Source organism: Mustela nivalis (genome assembly GCF_964662115.1).
Source record: "Mustela nivalis genome assembly, chromosome: 14".
Lineage (NCBI taxonomy): Eukaryota > Metazoa > Chordata > Mammalia > Carnivora > Mustelidae > Mustela > Mustela nivalis.
Window position 1 is genome coordinate 72,878,083 of NC_139033.1, and position 18,708 is coordinate 72,896,790.

Genomic DNA, 18,708 nt, shown 5'->3' on the forward strand with positions numbered 1-18,708 from the left:
CTTTGTAGCACGCGTCCTTTCCCTTTCCAGCCTCAGACACTGCCATCCCACAGGCTCACAGTACAGGCCCAGGGAAGAAACACTCTCAGGATCATGATATCTAGGGGTTTGGAAAACTTGGGGTGCCTCATGGTGCCAAAAGAATGTAAGATACATGTATGAAATGAGCCACACAGTGGGGTATAGAAGTGACAACATATTTCAAAGCTGGATATATTTTATTTACAAATAATGTTTAGATACCGAAGTTAATCAAATGTTCTCAAAGATCCTCAATGAATTAGCACAGACACACCAGAGAAGAAAGATAGTGCATTTATATGATATGACAGCAAGGTCCAGGACTATTTATAACCAGACAGCTTAGTACGCATGGTGCTAGATTACTTACAGACTACAAGCATTGGGTTTACTTTTTATAGTAAATCCTTCTGAATAATTTACCTTACTAATTATTCATTATCTACAGACTGTGCAATCATACCATATCAATTATATGACTTCAGATCAACTTAAACTCATTCTTCGATTATCATGAATTCTGCTAAAAAAATATTTACAAATAAATCACACTTAAATTTTAACTCCCTCGGCTCCCTCTCATAGCCTTTCTTCCTGTGATTTTTTTTCCAGCTGTGCATCATGTGAGATAATCTAAGAAAACTGATAGGTGAGTGCTTCCATTTATCTACTATAATCAATAGTATCCATTGTGGAAAGCATAACATACTGGAATTCTAGAAGTATATCTTAATATCAGTCATACCATATATGCTGATCCTGGCTTTTTAAAAAAAAAAAAAACTATCAAATGTAGACATTAATATTCTGAAGCCACAGGGTTTTTACTAAAGGCCAAATTCTTTCTCTGTCTTCAGTAGCACCAACTCAATGACTGTGGTGAAACCCAGACTGTGGGATTGTAATGACTCTAGAAAGATATGCATTATTTCACGGGAGTGGAGCCAAGATCATACCATTGCTATAATAATGGCTTTTTTCATATGCACATATATCTCCATAACAGCATTGTCCAAAACACGGTTACTTTATTGTTCCCACTCTATCTTCATGCTTCAGAGAATTAAAAATTGGTTTTTCCTATGTTCAGTGTTATTTATTCCTGATATGTATGATTTTCATGACTTTGAAAATATAATTTTAATTTGTGGGTGGGAAAAGAGAAGCTCCTATTAGAAAGGTACTAACGACATAACCTGATGATTACATAGTGTTTGTAAATGGAATCTATGGTTCCGGTTGCTCTTCATGGGGCTTCGAAAAAACAGTCATTGGCAACTCATGCATCTAGATCTATCACTTGTCTTATTTTAATTTTAGATGGAAAAAGAAATCCCTATTTCCAAAGGATTTCTGCACAGAGAGTAAAGACCAGCTATCAAACCATGGAGAGAATGGAGACCAAAAAAACAAATGAACAAACAAACAAACAAACAAAAAACCTGAGTCCTTTAAAAGTTAAACCCCTCCTTTCTAAAAAGTAATATAAATAATGCCTTGTAAGATCCTGAGAGACTGAGTCTTAGAATTTGCCTTGGCTCCATTTGATCTTGGACCTGAACCCAGTGAAGCCTTCAATTCCATATTTGAAGTTGACAAACCCCATTCCTTCACCTTTCCAGCATGTCTTTTTAAAATACAAAGAACACAATACCATACTCAGTATCTCAGCGAAAAGGGTCGCTGTTTAAACTCACAGAATGGTACGTAAAAAGCAAAAGTAAATAAGCAACACAGAATCTCGGCGCGGGGGACCTTAAATATAAACGGTGCTGCAAAACTACTTCTGCAATTACAGTGTCCTGTTTGGGCCCACTCCATTTCAGAGGCACTGCATTAATATAAACAGAATCATCTAACGCACTTTTTCAAAACAGTGCATCTCAGCCAAGGGCTAGCGCGAATTCATCCTACTTCTAGGTGCCGATGACACTTTGGTTTGCTTTACTGGCAACATTTTGGCAACGCATCCTATACTAAGAGGAAGGCCGAAACCAAGCAGGTGACAAGAGCCAAATTGATGGTGTTACTTCTTTTCGTGCTTCTTGGTTAATTCCCCGACGCCCAGCTGGAGGCTGCCCTGGCTGTCACGGGCTCTGTCCCCCCTCTGCCGGCTCTCCTGGGAGACTTGCTGCACGGCCTGCAAGATGGCATTCTGCACAATCTGTTTGCTGGCTTTCTGCAGCTTCACCTCTTCTGGCTCGCTTCCAGGTTTCTCACCTAGCCGGAAATAGGAAAGGAGGGGGTTGGAGAACAAAATCAATTTCAGGAACGGTTACAGGAAGGAGCAGGGAGGCAAGGTGAGACCCTCAGAAGGTGCTAGAGTGGCCGCGTTAATTGTGAGGAGCCCTGCTCCTGTCATACTGCTCCTGGCTCCCTCTCCATTTGTTTGCCTCAGTCGGGTGTCCACTGTACATTCTCGCCACCTCAGGATCCTCTGCAGCCAGCAGGTGTCATGAGAATACAGTCCTGGCCAAATAAGGACCTCCGAGAAGGTTCTGGAAAGAGACAGATTCGTGCCCCTTTTGGCCTTTGACACTTACCCCTTCTTCTGAGGCAGGATGCAGACCTAATGTTTTTAAGCATGGAGATGGATTCAACATTCTGCCATGGTTGGGGAGAAAACAAGAATCCAGTTCTGAAAGCATCATTCAGCATCCACACCAGCCCCAGACCATGTACTTCTGGACTTCTTTGTGTGTGAGATAAATAAACTCCTTGTGTTGAATCTGCCACTAGTAGTCATGTTACTTTTATGTAATATATGCCTAAGAGATTTAATTTCACTGGGGCTGAAGAGTAGATTGCTACTGAATCTATATTAGGCTCAACCCTGCTCCTATAACATCCCAAGGAATGAAACCATTTGTTCATCAGAATCTGTCCTCCATGATCTAGAACAGGGTTGGCAAACTTTTCAATAGGATCAGATAGGAACTGTTTTATACTTGGGGACCATGTGATCTCTGTGGATCATGACAACTACTCAGCTCTTCTTGTTGTAGCATTAAATCCACTATAGACAATACAAAAATGAATTCATATGGCATTGTTTCAATAATTCGTTACTTATAAAAAAAAAAACAGGCTGTGAGCCAGGTTTGGCCCATAGGCCACAGTTTGCCAACCCCTGGTGTAAAATGGCAGACATTTTGTAATTAGAAGTCAAGGAGTCTACCTACCATTGATTGTTTGCCTTCTTCCCTAGCTAAAAACAAGACAAAACCTTGATTTCATCCAGGCAACTATGTAAGCAGGTATAGCTAAGTTCTGACCAATGAAGTGAAAGTTCATTTAGTGAACAATCTGAAAAAGGTCTTTACAAGGAAGTGGGCAGACAAAGGCCCTCTGCCCTCTCCCCATCCCACTGCCTGCGACTCTGACATGATGAATGTCACTCGGGGGTTTTGCTAACGATGAGGGAATCTTTAGAATAGAAACCAATTTCAGGGATTTACAAAGAAAAAGTTAGAAGGAGCCTGAGAAGTCAATGACCAAGAGCCACATGTCAATCCTTGGCTGTCCACCTCCAGACTGCTCTCATGTTAGGAAAAAAAAAAATACACACACACACACACACACACACACCCCTTGCGGTGCCTGGGTGCCTCTGTTGGTTAAGCGTCTGCCTTCGGCTTAGGTCATGATCCCATAATCCTGGGATCCAGCCTGGACTGAGCTCCAGATTAAGCCCCAGATCAAGCCCTGGGTTGTGCTTCCTGTTCAGTGGGGAGTCTACTTCTCCCTTTCTCTCTGTTCCCCTCCCCCCTGCCCCACCCCCCCACCCCCCGCTGCCACCAGTCCTGCTCTCTTGCCTTCTTGCTCTCTCACTTGCTTTCTCAAATAAATAAATAATTTTTTAAAAAAGAGAAAAATACATGTTCTGTTTGATATACTGATGCAAATATATCTTACTGATGCATTTGGGGCTTTCTTTTATTATGCAGCATACTTATTACTAACTCACACGTGGCAGAATGATCATGAATCTAACATTTGACTAAAGAGCAATCATGAAATTTTTAAGTTCCACCTGCTTGTATTTAGTGATAAATAGAATGGGCATCATTCGTTATGCAAAACCATCATTTTGGATGTTCCCTCTATTTAAATATGCTGCTACCATGAGAATGTATTTAATATCGGAGGTTGTCCACCGGGACTGATTCACTGACAATGGAATTCATCTACCCAGGAGGAAAACATCATGTAAGAGAATACTGAGTCACTCCGGAAGACTAGGCAGCTCTTATCCCTTGAGACAGAGAGTTGTCATTATTTAGCTACATTTGTACCACAAGCATTACTTCCTGAGGGATTTACAGTTTAATGGACAAAGTAAGATGAATCTATTCAAAACCAAGGGACTATCTTTACCTCGCTCCCCTCCAAAAAAAGGAGAATAAAATGAGCATTCTGCCCCAAATAAGCAAAGAAGTGATCAAAAGCTACAATGTGTAATGGACAGAAACTTTAAATTAGCTGACAAGAATGCTTCAAAAATGCACTGTCTAAAAAGAAAAAGAAAAAAAAAAAAAAGACTGAACAGTAATAACAAGGTATGCTAGGGCACAAAGATTTAGAATCTGTGTTTTGAAGCCCTTCAGAGCTGTATCCAGGTTCTTCTACCGCTTCATAGCCTTACCATCTTGGGCGAATCATTTAGCCTCTGTAAGCCTGTGTGTACATCTGTCAAATGAGCAATTAGTATCTATTTTAGGAGAGTTGCTAGAAAATTAAGTGACATGACACTTATTCAGCACTGGGTGTGGTTCCTGAGGACTTGGTATGCACCACTGTGTTATCAGTTAGGGCATCAACAAGGCTATTGTAACAAATAAACTAAAAAATATAGGAGAAAACTCAGGCAAGAAAGTGATATTTATTGCTCTCCCTGTATCATCCCAGAGAGTCTCCAGGGTGCAAGTGGCTCTGCTCCACTAAGCTACTGAGGGGTCGGCTTCCTACTAGCCTATCATTCTGCCATGTCCTGCTATACTCACCTCATCTGCATGAGTTGAGCTCGTTAGCCAATATCCCATCTGGGGCTGGAAGGTAGTCAAAGGGAAAGTGGACGGTAAGTGATTTCCTTTAAAAAATTATCATCTAAGTTGCAAGCATCACTTTGCTCACATTTTACTGGGGGAAACTGAGTCACAAGACCACACCTGGCCACCAGGAAGCCTAGGAAATAAGTTGCAAACTGGGTGGCCAAAGTCCCTCCTAAAACTCAGGGAGTTCTAATGTTAACATGACGAAGCAATCACATACTTTTTGAAATTACTTCTGTGCCATGGCCAAGGCTAATTTGAAGAGGAAGAGTATATATTTACAGCAGGACAATATGAAAATCGGGGAGTTCTGCCTACTACTCTAGAGCATAAATGTGTAGACAAACAGAAAAGCTATAAAGGTTCCTGTTTGCTCCTGGAAAGAGTACCTTAGCCAAACTACATATGTTTTAGCTCTACAATGTCCCTGTTGTACAGCTATTTTTCTGTCTTTGAATGGAGGAAGGAAGATTGTGAGGATGAGAGTATGCTGATGCCTTAATAGGGGAAAGAGAGAGAGAAACACTCTAAACTTCGCTGTGACCTAATATCTGAGCTAAACTGTCACATTCTCATCCATCCATTATGAAGATAAATTGATTACAAAGTCAAAGGCAGCCTGTGCCATGCTGTGTCTAGAGCACCCCTTGGCGAACCTGAAAGGCGGGTAACCCTCACAGCCCTCATCAACACTTTGCCCTGGGTCATGAGTAGCTGTAGCAAAGAGTATAGGACAAAAAGAGTGGCAGTCAACTAGGACAGAGAAGGTGAGGAATGCAAAATGAGGGTAAAAGCCAGGCAGAGCACTTGGACAATAACAGAAAGACCAAAAAGAAAAAAAAGAAAACAAAAAAAAAAAAAAAAAAGAAAGAAAGAAAATTACAAAAAACTAAAAAGACCCCAGATATCTAAAGCAATCCTGAGAAAGAATAAAGCTGGAGGCATCACACTTCCTGATTTCAAGCTGTATTATAAAGCTACAATCAAAACAGTATGGTACTGGCATAAAAACAGACACCTAGACCAATGGCACAGACTGAGAGCCCAGAAAGAAATCCATGCATATACATACATATATAATCAACTGATATTTGACAAGGGAGCCAAGAATACTCAATACTTTTCAAGAGAAAAAGTATCTTTAATAGATGGTATGGGAGAAATTGAATAATCATATGGAAAAGAATGAAACTTGATCCCTATCTCACACCAGTCACAAGAAATTCACTCAAAATGGATTAAGAACTTGAAAACCTGAAACCATAAAACTCCTAAAAGACAGTATGAAAAAAGCTCCTTGGAATGGATTTCAGTGATAAGTTTTGGGGTGTGGCACCTAGAACACAATAAAAAATAAACAAAGTTGTACTACCTCAAATTAAAAAGCATCTACACAGCAAAAAGAATGATCAACAAGTGAAAGGACAATCTACAGAAAGGGATGGAAAGGGTTAATATCCAAAATATATTTTAAAAAACTTACACAACTCTATAACAAAAAATCAAATGACCAATTAAAATGGGCAAAGGACCTACATAAACTTTTTTTCCAAAGAAGATATACAAATGGCCAAGAGGTACAGGAGAAAGTGTTCATCGTTATTCATCACGGAAATACAAATCAAAACCATAGTGAGATATCACCTCATGCCTGTTAGAATAGTGAGCATCAAACAGATAAGAAGTAAATGCTGGTGAGGATGTGGAGGAAAGGGAGCCCTAATGCAGGGCGCGAGGGGCGCAGGGAGATTGTAAACTGGTGTACTCACTATGGAAAATAGTACCAATGTTCCTCCAAAAATTAAAAAATGGAAATACCATATAATCCAGCAACTCTAATTCTGGGTTTGTATCCAAAAGAAACAAAATCACTATCTTGAAAGATACCTGGATCCCCATGTTCATGGCAGCGTCACTTACCACAGCCAAGGCTTGGGAACAATTTACGTGTCCATCAGCAGATGAACTGGATGAAGAAAACGTGGTATGTATGTAGAGTTTATGAAAGAAAAAACATGCTGCCATTTGTGACAACATGGACAGACCGGAGGGCATTGTGCTAAAAGAAATAACTCAGACAAGGAAAGGCAAATACTGTATGATCTCACTTCTATGTGATCTAAACAAAACAAAAAAACCAGCTCGTAAGAAAAATAGATCAGAATTGTGGTTCCCAGAGGTGAGGGAGAGAGGATGGAAGTGCTGGATGAAGTGGGTCAAAAGGAACAAATTTCTGGTTACAAGACAAATAAGTGAATACATAAGAAATTTTTTTTCTTTTTTTCCCTTGTGTCCGTATGAAATGATGGATGGTAATCACTTCACAGCATATGTAAGTGAAGTCAGTGTGCCCTACACCCTAAACCTGTACAGTGACCTGTGTCAGTTATATCTCAATAAAACTGAAAGAAATAAAGAAGTTATGTAAATCACAGACACATATTGTGTGTAGGCTCTTCAGCATGCAAGGAAATCCTGATGCCCTTCTGCTCCTTTACGTTCCGGGCATTTCTCCGCGGTGTGATTACCATGGGAAGGCATGCATCCCAGCTGGACATCTTGGAAATATTTGGCCGAGTCTCACATTACAATTCAGAAACTGGAATCACCCGATACAGCTCTAACTGGATATCATGGGATTATCTAGATTGTTCTCTGCCGTTAAGAGAGTTTCAGCTCTCCCTCAGCAGTCCTCGCTTTCTTCCCAAGTCTCCCTGACTTCGTGGAATTTACTTACCCTTGTTTCTGCTTATTCATGACTGGAAGTGCTTCATGATTTTACAAACTTCCTTCTTTCTGAGGACATTTTGGCTAAGGTTCTGCTTGTGATGGCTTGATTCTCAACATATCTTCAGCTGAAATTCCTGAGAGAGAAACTGAAAGACTCACCATTCCACCACTGTCCTTGAAAAACAGCACTCTTATCCTAGGTCACCTCCTAGGCAGCCATAGACTGACTGAATGCCAGTGGGTCATTTTGGCCTGATCAGCTGTAGCCTGAGTTTGGATCAAGAGGTGAGAATACATCTGCATAAGAGTTAGGAACCACCTATCCCCCTCTTCCCGGGCAAGGGGCCACGGGCAGGGCAGGGCGGACACTCACAGGATTGGCCTCATCCAATATCATTACTGACTGGTGCTCCTATGGCATTCACTTGGAAGAATAGGACATTTGACAACAACCTGAGAGAGACCCTTAATAAAAGTACAGTGTGAAAAAGTGCATTACAACCCGACAGAAGGCAGGACCAACCAGAGAAATCCGCAGAGTCCTGCCATTTACTTACACGTGTTACATTCACTTGAAATTAATGAATCACCTACATGTTGTAGGTAGCCAGTTGCCCAATTTTAAATGATGCAAATGTCCTCTAGCCTAATTAGCATTTACAAAATCATTCTGGTATTTCACAAAAGATGATGAATCGATTTAATTAGCTTTAAACTCTAAATGCCCAGTACAGATACACCCAAGTCAAGAATGCGATGTAACTAAATTTATCTTCCGTGTCCTTCCACCTCAAATCATATCCACCTACACATGTGGGCACACACACACACACATACATGCAGGCTTCCCCAGGATCATGCTTCCTTGGGACACCCAGTCTGCTCCATGGAGACACAGATGACACTGAGCTTCGGCGGCCCTTCCCCCTTCTTCAGAGCCTGCTCTTCCATATGACCTCCTCGCCTGCCCCAGCAGAAGCTGTCTGGAACTCAGTGCAATATGGTTAATAATTGGTCTTAATTCTTTAATTAAACCCATTAAAACCAGGATCACAGGAAGATCTTCCTGGTAACAATTTACATCTTTCTCCCCCTAACAACCCAAGGGCCACTGGCCTCTATTACATTAACCTTATCATTCTATTCCAGTGAAGTGTGTTTTAGAAAAGGTTGGTGTTTCCATTTTGAGGCAGAATCTGATTAGTGATTTTCCTATCGGAGAGATCAGTTTCTTTCAACACACAGACAGTGTGGCAGCGGTTGTATCATAAGCAGCATCTCTATCTATGGTCCCTCCCCATGGGGTCACTAACTATGCAAATTACAAAAGTCTGTCTCCAGGCAGCAGTAGGGGTGGGTAGGCACCACCCGCCCACACTCTCCAGGGCACAGCGCTGCTAATGGTGACCATGGATCGTACTTTTTATCTTCCCCTCTGATTGCTTGAGACTATCGAGACAGTGTTATCATTCATCAATGACTAGCATGTGGAACACAGAGAACAAGGACTAATTCTGGTCCCTTTATTAATGGAATGATGGTCTATTTTCCGGCTCTAAGTACAGGAATTTTCCATGAAGGACCAGATGTTAGCTCTCACTCATTTGTGCCAACTGCTAGCAGAGCTGTCCTGGGTGCCCTGCTTTGCCACTGAGCAAGCTAAAGTTATAGGACTTCCCAGCAATGGAAAGTCACAGCCCCCTGAGTTTCTAGCTTGCCGTTAACACCTTCAAACCGACACTGCTTTCCTATGCACCATAAGCAAATCAGAAGCAACATCTGGCAGATTGAGAGTCAGAAGGCAAGACAGGTATTGGCAGGTATAGGACACCTCTAAGTCATATTTGACTTATCGCCGTCACCCACATCAAATCAAGTACAGAGCATTAAGAAACACTCCTGAGTGTGCCTGCAATGGCCAGGCTGGTCATTTTATAATGAGGCAAGCTACTCTCATACACTATTCTTTATTGAAATGCCCTATAGAAGAAGAAGAGATGAAAGATATTTATTGAGCATCTATATGCAGGGTCCTTGTGGAAAGTGACAGAGACCATTGGGCCAAAGCATTTCATTCATGCATGCATTCATTTTTAGATGAATTATAGAGCACTTGCTATAGGACAAATGCTAGGTTCAATATCAAGCCAAACAGTTCCAGACCCTGCTTTACTGGAGTTTATAATACAGCGGAAGAGTCAAGTGTGGATCATATAATCAAACAAGCTTATAATTTTGAGCCGGGACCCATGCATGAAGCAGCATGAGAGCAGGGACCAGGGAAGGATGCCCGGGGAAGGGGACTGAGAGGTTCACAAGGTGTTAACAGATGAAAGAAAGGTGGTGGGAGCAGGAAGAAAAGAACATGTCAGGCAGGAAGTTCAACCCGACGTGGAAGTTCCCCATTGTGGGTGGAACAGGGTCCTGTGGGGAGCTGAAAGCAGCCCCAGTTGCTGGATGCCCAACAGTGGGGAATGGTGGGGGAGACAGGAGACCATGTCTAGGAAAGTGGGCCAGCCAGACGGTACAGACGCTGGCAGGGTGGGAGGCATTGGGTCTTTTTTGGAGAGAGAAGCTGAAATGCACCCACAAATTCATGCCACACGGGGTAGCCCGAGAAGTCGGAGGAGAGTTACATAACCATGGTAGGAACATCTAGGGCTCAGAGCAGGTCTAGCAAAACAGATTGAACTCGGAAATGCCAACAGGAAAAGAGAAGGAATTCCTTCCCAGGCCTCAGAGGGCACGGCAGACACAGGACTCTCTGACCCAGTGTCCTAGAAAGCTTTTACCTGGTCCAGCTACCTCGTTATCTTAGAACATAATTTAACTTATATTACTGGGCTGCAATGTGTTATTTTTAGGAAAGCCATGAAGAATAGCGCCAACAAAACTTGAAAAGAAAAAGTCGTCTTTAAACTAGAAATCCAATTTGAGTGTGTTGGCCAAGACAAAGGTAATTTTGAATAAAGAACAATAGGGAGGACCTAATTTACCGGCTACCAATAGCAGCTATCAGTAGGGATTCAGAAGGTGTGATCTTGGGACAAGGATAGAAAAACTGGCCAGTGAAATTGAATAGGAAGTCCAGAAATAGTCCTACCCATTCGAGTCACCCGATTTGTGAAAACGACATTGTAGCACAGTGGGGAAAAGACAGTATTCTCAGGCAATGGAGCGGAGCCAGGTTATTATTCACATGGAAAAATAAGGAGCTTTGGCCATCCCACACTGTCCATAAAATATCAGTTCCAGATAGACAGCATATCTATACTTGAAATGCAAAGCAATCAGGAGCACTGAGGCTTTTTAGGACAGTGAAGTTACTCTGCGGGACATTACAATCATAGATACAAGTTACTGTACATTTGTCCAAAGCCCTAGAATATACAGCATCATGAGTTGACCCTGACGTAAACCATGAACTGTGGGTGCTAATGAGCATTGCTGTAGGTTCTGCAAGTATAACAAATGTCCACTGTGGTTCAGGATATTGACAATGGGGGAGGGAGGCTGCAGCTGTCGGGGGTTGGGGCAGCGGCATTGTTCTTTCCCCTTAATTTTGCTGAGAACGAACCTAAAACTCCTCTAAAAAGAAAATAGTCTTTAGAGGATGATCAAGGGGCACCTGGGTGGCTCAGTTAGTTAAGTGTCTGCCTTCAGCTCAGGTCATGATCCCGAGGTCCTGGGATGGAGCCCTGAATCAGGCTCCCTACTCAGCGGGGAGTCTGCTTTTCCCTCTTCCCCTCACCCTGCTCCTGCTTTCTCTCTTTCTGCCTCTCACTCTCTCTTTCGCAGAAATAAATAAAATCTTAAAAAAAAAAAAAAGACAAGCATTCAGAAAAAAATATAAAAGAATATATTTCTAACGTGGGGGTAAGCGAAGATTTCATAAACAGAACACAGAACACAGCAATAACCATAAAGGAAAACTGATATATCGGACTATACGAAGCTAAGTAGATTTTGTCATGGAAACACAGCCATGGGAACAGGCTTTCCACTTGAGGAAGCTGAGGTGAGGAAAATGTTTGTGAAAAGCCATCTGGGAGATGCCTCAAGTATTTAATTTTCTGAACACTTGGATAACAACTCAACCACGACTGAGTTATGAATTCAGAGAGACTCACGGGGCTGTTCTTCCTTTTTTTAAAATCTTACTTATTTATTTGACAGACAGAGATCACAAGTAGGCAGAGCAGCAGAGAGGGAGAGAGAAGCAGGCTCCCCGCTGAGCAGAGAGCCCAATGCAGGGCTCGATCCCAGGACCCTGAGATCATGACCTGGGCCAAAGGCAGAGGCTTAACCCAATGAGCCACCCAGGCACCCCACAGGCTATTCTGACCATCACACAGATTTCTGCAAAACCTTGTACAGGCTTCCATCCTTTTGTCCCAAAGGACTAGGAAGATCAAACTTCTCCCAAGTCCCTAGTTTCTTGCAGTCAGTAGCAGCTCTAGAATTTCAATGGAGGAAGGATTTAGGAACAGCATTCTAGAGGAAGGGGAAACAAAGAATTTGTCCTGAATCTAGGGCATGTGTAGCACTTTACACAGGACACATCAAATGTTCATTTGCCATCTCAAGCCACAGTGGGTGGGATGGAGGAGACGGGGCCGGCCCCCAGTGACAGTGATCACCTGTCTCCTCACCTTTTCTAACCAGCTCACTTCATCAGAGCAGGCATGTCACCCAGTGATCCAGAGCCACCAAACAAACCCAGCCCAAATTCCTGGCTCCTGCATGCCTGTCTCTGAGGTATGCCAGGTTGGTGGGTGCAGCACCTCCCAGGTAGCCACTCTGGAAATACAGGAGCCGGTGTTAGAGGAAATGAGTCTCTGAATTGAAGAAAGTACCAATACTAGAGCTGAATAGAAAGCAAAATCAACCTTGGAACCCAGGGGATCATTTTCTCTCTTCCCAGCCTCAGAACTAGGTCTTTGCCTCAAAACAAGTACTACCACCCCCAGGGCTCTGCTCCCCATCCATCGCCTCCCCAGCTGGGCCATGGCTCAGTTCTACAGCCTCTGCTGCCCCTTGGTGGCAACTCCTAGCATTGCTGCAGACACAAAACAGATATCCTTTAGCAGGAAGCTCTGTGCCCTGGTTCCTGGATACCGGACGTATGTGTGTGTGTGTGTGTGTGTGTGTGTGCACGTGTGTGTGTGTGTGTGTGTGTGTGTGTATGGGAAATCCTTGACCCACGAGACAAGACAAGACTCTGGCCATTTTATCAAACATATAAACTAAGGAGCTCTTCCATGGTACTTTCTGACCACAAGAACTCTCATGAGGCCACTTATAGATTCACCCTCCTGCGAGTTCTGGAGCAGCTGAAAATACAATCCAGAGCTTTCCTGTCCTCATTCAGATGAAAATTACTTGACTAAATTAACAGATCTCTTAAATATTTAAGGAAGATTCTGAGTTCCAAGGCAAAACTAGCCACAAGCTCTCCCTTCCTACCCATCCCGGAAAGGAGGGAGGGAGGGGGGAGGGAAAGATGTCCGTTCTCGGGATGATTTTAAAAGAATCCTTAAAAAACAAACACAAAAACTCTTCTCCTGCTGGCCTCCCTAATGTGAACAGGATAATCCTCCCAATCACTTTTTTTCCTGCCTAAGAAGGAATCAAATTCCCAGCTGTGACAAGTCATCAGAAAGTACAAGTCTAGAACTTCACTAAATAATCTCTCAAAAGTAATGCTTCAGCCCCAGAGGATGTAAGTATATAGCAAGCATCCCAGGGGGCTAACCAGGGGAACAGTTCGCTCTGACATCAGGTAAAATCTTGCCTACTTTCCTTGAAGAAGCAGCTCCCAACCTTTTGAAGACGATTCCTTTGCAATGTCAAAATATTTCACATATCCCCTCGTAACACAATGACAAAAAGAGGCTATGAATTCTGTAATGCTTTTAGATGAATTTGAATGTTATTCATCACAACAGCCTCCGTGTACATTTGAAAAATTGCAGGGCTTATGTTGAGACTGTATTCCAGCTGTAGAAAGAATGTGGGGCAAATGTGACACCCCTGTTTCTCCAAAGAGCTGCTTGGTTCCCGAGGTCTTTCTAGGTCCCACATCAGGCTAGAGCTGTTAGAAGCAATAACAGGAAGACGGATGTTACAAACTAATCCCGAATGATGGAATGTGGGTAGGGCCCAGGGCACCATGTGGACCTAGAAGCCTCCCACCAGCTAGCCTCAAATTCTACCCTCTCCAAAATAGTCACTCAGGTAACATTTATTCAATGTCCAAATGGGCTCGGTTTGCACATGACAGACCAAGTTTTCACCTTCAGGAAGGAAATGATATCTAAGATTTCTCACAGTTTTTAAGTACCTCCAAATATTTTGAGACTTAAAAGATTAACAGGGATTAAGAATGACTTCTCAGGGGGCACCTGAGTGGCTCAATTCATTGGGCATCTGCCTTCAGCTCAGCAGATTGAGCCATCCTGGGATTGAGCCCTACTTTGGGCTCTCTGCTCGGCAGGGAGTCTGCTTCTCTCCCTCTGCCTGCCACTCCTCTTCCTCTTGCTCTCTCTCTCTCTGTCAAATAAATAAATAAAATCTAAAAAAAAAAAATTTTTTTTTTTAATCAATTCTCAGGCACCTGTGTGGCTCAGTCAGTTGAGCATCTGCCTTCGGCTCAGGTCATGATCTCAGGGTCCTAGGATTGAGTCTTACATCAGGCTGCTGAGCAGGGAACCTGCTTCTCCTTCTCCCTCTGCTGTTCCCTCTGCTGGTACACACTCTTTCTCTCTCTCTCTCTCTCTCTCTCTCAAATAAATAAATAAAGTCTTTAAAAAAAAAGAAATTAAATATTTGGTTCTACATGGTTTCCAGGCAGCCTTTGTCTAAAATGTAAACCTTTTACACAGGGATTTGACCTCTGTGGCCAATTGCACTTAGCTTCCTGGCATTAGTACATAAGGCAGCACCTCTGCAGAAGTCTCTTCTTAAGAATGTGCAGCTGCCAGAAATGCAACCCAGCGTGTCCCATCAGCTGATCACACACCTTTGCTTGGTGTCCACCTTGCCGGCCAGGGCTTCGGCTCCCTAGGGCATGAGCCCCGTCTGTCTTGCTAAGCCCTCGGTCCCCAGGATGGAGCACAGCACTGGCTCGCATCAGATGCTCAGTGTTGGTCCAAGGAATGATGAATGATGGTTGCATTAGTTTTCCAGTTTCCGCTTCCCATTCTGTTCTAGCTTTCTTTCCCTTTTCTCTCTGCTCCCGCTAATTTCCTGCTCTTGGCCTCCTTTGCTCCGTGTCACTGCTTTCCTGCAATTAGAATCCAAGCGCGGTAGGAAACAGCTGAAGAGTTGATCTTTTGGGACCACCTCAACCCCTCTGCGAACAACGGTGCAGAAGGCAGCCTGGAGTGCGACTATCAGAAAATCGGCCCCGATTCCCAGACCACATATAACGAGGCCAATTAGCATTCAGAAATTTGACAAGGTCATATCTCTTTTCCTCTCTCCGTCTTCTCCATCATCTCCTCCTTCTGTATCTGTACAAGCCCCTTTAAGGATGAGTTCTCAGCTGCCTCCATTTGATTTCAAATACTTTTCAGAAGCAGGCAGTGCGGAAACAAGCTCCCTTCTGTGGGGGTCTGGTGACGGCCCCACGTGATTCACCTTCTACTGGCCCTCTCCATGTTTATAAACTCCAGAACCCTGCACTCCTCGGATCCTTGGACTCTCAGAGGCTGTATACCCATCTATTTGTCCCAAGGACACCCCAGTCCCATTCTGAGTTCTCCTGACCCAGCCCTGACTTTGTCCGATTTAAATAGCATAACCCAGTTGAAATGGGTAACACGTGAAAACATTTGATTCATTTCTTTCAAGCAGAGAAATGAGAAAGCATGTCACTATTGTATCATCTACAAATTGGACAAAGACATACAAAACTCCTTCTTCAACCATGAATCTCCTGGAGCAACATTTTACTATATGTGGCTTTTCTTTTATTACACCTTTTTTTTTTTTTTAATGTAACCACGAGAATCTTGGCTTTCTTTACTGTGTTGGGGTTAATTAGGAAAAAAGAACAGGTGGCTGGAATAGAAAAGGAAGTGAAGAACAAGATCAGATGTTTCATCTCTCTCTCTCTCTGTGTCTCTCTCTCTTTTTAGTGATATTTCAGAAGGAAAAAGAAGCTGAGGAAAATAAACCCATAGTTCAGGAGTGTGTGTTAAAGTTATGTGACAGGAGGCTAATCTCCTGTCTCTCCCTGTGTCTCCAGGAGCTCCAAATTGGAGCACAGCATAGGTACAGAGCATTCGTCTAAGGTCCCACATGGGAAAAAGAAGAAAGGGAGGAGGGTGGGCTGGAGGCAGGGGGGACATGAGAAACAGTTGTTTCAAAGGACGGAACTAAGTTACCCCCCTCCAATAAAACTCAAATTACATGCATATAATTGAAATTGCAGATAGTGTCTTTAAAAGTTTCTATCAACAAACTATGGCAAATAAAAATTCCTTATACAAGACACATTACAACCAGGCTAAGATGTAAGGGTCTATAACTGGTATAATTTGAAGAGGTAAGTACTCTCGTTTTTGCTTTCTTTCGTGAAAATAATTAATGTGCATGGGTTTGCACAGGTAGATTTATACCCTATCATTCCTCTCATCTTACTTTTTTCATGAAATATCAAGTTCCTCAGCCACAAATTCTTCTGCCATAATTTTTTTTAGTTTAACAATCATTTCACATAAGAACTATACGGGCAGTGTCTCTGAGGCCACTCCAATCACACCCTCTCCTTCCAAATAAAGGTAAACAAGCTCCTGCATTTTCTCATAATCATTCTCTTGCTTTTCCTGTTGCTACATTGTCACCTGTAGCTCTAGTTTGACCATGTTCACTGCTGTATAGCGTCCCATTTAATGACCAGATCAAAATGTTTATTCTCCTCCTAATAGCACTTGGCTTGATTGCAGTTTTAAATGACTGTGCATGATTCTGCTGCAAACATTCTTGATTTTTATTTATGAAGGCACATTCGCATGAGTTTCCAAGATCTTGAAGCAGCAGTAGACTTCTGGGTTGTAGAGAATGAGCCCGCCCAAATTCCCTAAGTGTGGCCAACTTGTTATCCAAAGGACTTGTACAAATTTACACTCCCAAGAGAGAGGAGTATTCCTACGGTTCAAAATCCTGGTCAATAACCAGTATGTGTCATTTTTTAAATTCCCAACCTGGTAAGCATGAAATATTATCTTCTAAAAAGAATTATCTTCTGGATTTAATTTGCATGTTGTAGATACCTAATGAGGTTAAGCATCTTTTCAGAGATTATCATGTTTTCTCCATTTATGAAGCACCTATTCACCTAATTCACCCATTTTCCAACTGAGTGGTTTGCCTTTCCTTTATTGTCTTGTGTATATGCTGGACACAGCCCTTTTGTCAGTCATAGGTCAGTCATAGCCACAGTCTTCTCCCTCTTTGTGGCCTTTTTTTCTTTTCCTCTTAACTCTGTGGTTCACCTACTGATCAAATCTCTCTCTCTCTCTCTCTTTCTCTCTTTTTTTCCATTTCTGTTCAGGATTTCTTTAGTGATCTGAACTCACTCCTGAGCTCAGCAAGTTATTTTGGTGAAGGAAAACATGAGTGAGAAGCCAAGCTTTTGTTTTGTTTTGTTTTCCCTTTCAGTGTGTTTATTACTGCATTAGAGAAAAAGAAGGCACAAGCATGTCATTTTGCTTTTGTCATTGAGTAGAATGTACTGATCAGAACAGGGCCCTAAAATACAGGATAAAGGCCTGGCAAGAGAAGGAACCTTTGGAAAAATTGTACAGTTTGGCTGTATCTTGAAAAGTAAGCCGGTGACAGAAAAACAAGGCAAGAAAGTAGAGAGAGGGGCGCCTGGGTGGCTCAGTGGGCCAAAGCCTCTGACTTCAGCTTGGGTGGTGATCCCAGGTCCTGGGATAGAGCCCCGCATCTGGGCTCTCTGCTCAGCGGGGAGCCTGCTTCTCCTCTCTCTGCCTGCCTCTCTGCCTACTTGTGATCTCTGTTTGTCAAATAAATAAATAAAATCTTTAAAAAAAAAAAAGTAGAGAACATCGTCACTTGGTTGATATTATTTTGACCACAAGAGGGATGGGAGACAGAAATCCCAAAAGGAAACTTACAAAGTAGACTAGAGCATCCAGACCTGACTGCCCTTACAGCACGGGACCCCAATTTATAGTGACCAACTTATAATGAGGATAGTCACAAGCAAATGAAGGAAAAAATAACAAGAGATGGAGCCCTTCGAGTTTTGAGGAGATCTAGGAGGGGGTTGTACCATGGACCAAAAAAAAAAAAAAAAAAAAAATGCTATAACCAGTAAGGAAAGAATTTATATGTAAAAAGCTAACTTGGGTCCATGCACTCTAAAGAGAGTGCTAGAGTCCTAGGGACTCAGGTCAAAGTGAGTGAAAATAACAAATTATGTAGTCCCATGGCTACATTGTCTCACCTGCCCAATTTACCAGCAACTTCTCTTGGGAAGAAACCCCAGGAATCAGAAACCCAGGGTTGGCACAGGTGAGTCTCAGCTCCTGTCCCCATGTATAAGGAGTCAGAACAATTAAAGCAACCCGTGGGGTGCCTGGATGGCTGAGGTGGTTAAGCATCTGCCTTTGGCTGGGGGTCATGATCCTAGGGTCCGGGGATGGAGCCCCACATCTGGCTCCCTACTCAGCGGGAAGCCTGCTTCTCTCTCTCCCTCTGTCTGCCCTGCCTTTTGCTCTGTCAGATAAATAAATAAATGCATACTTGCAACCCCCTGATCTGATAGCTCTCTCAGCCCTTGCCCTGGAGGGTCTGCTGGAGGACAGAAATGCTACATGGAGTTATTCAAACACTGATTGAACATTTCCTATGTCCAGGCAATGTGCTTGGCATT

At 42.8% G+C, this 18,708-nt stretch overlaps 1 protein-coding gene across 1 annotated transcript in view; it reads right to left on the minus strand.

Annotated features, from left to right (window-relative positions):
• Positions 1–208: 208 nt before the first annotated feature.
• The window catches only part of AKAIN1 (A-kinase anchor inhibitor 1), a 48,601-nt gene continuing 30,101 nt past the window's right edge, over positions 209–18,708 (minus strand). Inside the window, exon 2 of the mRNA XM_082697294.1 lies at positions 209–2,241. Within this exon, the coding sequence (XP_082553420.1) occupies positions 2,048–2,241 (194 nt within the window). The 3' untranslated portion in view covers positions 209–2,047. The remainder of the gene's footprint in view (positions 2,242–18,708) is intronic.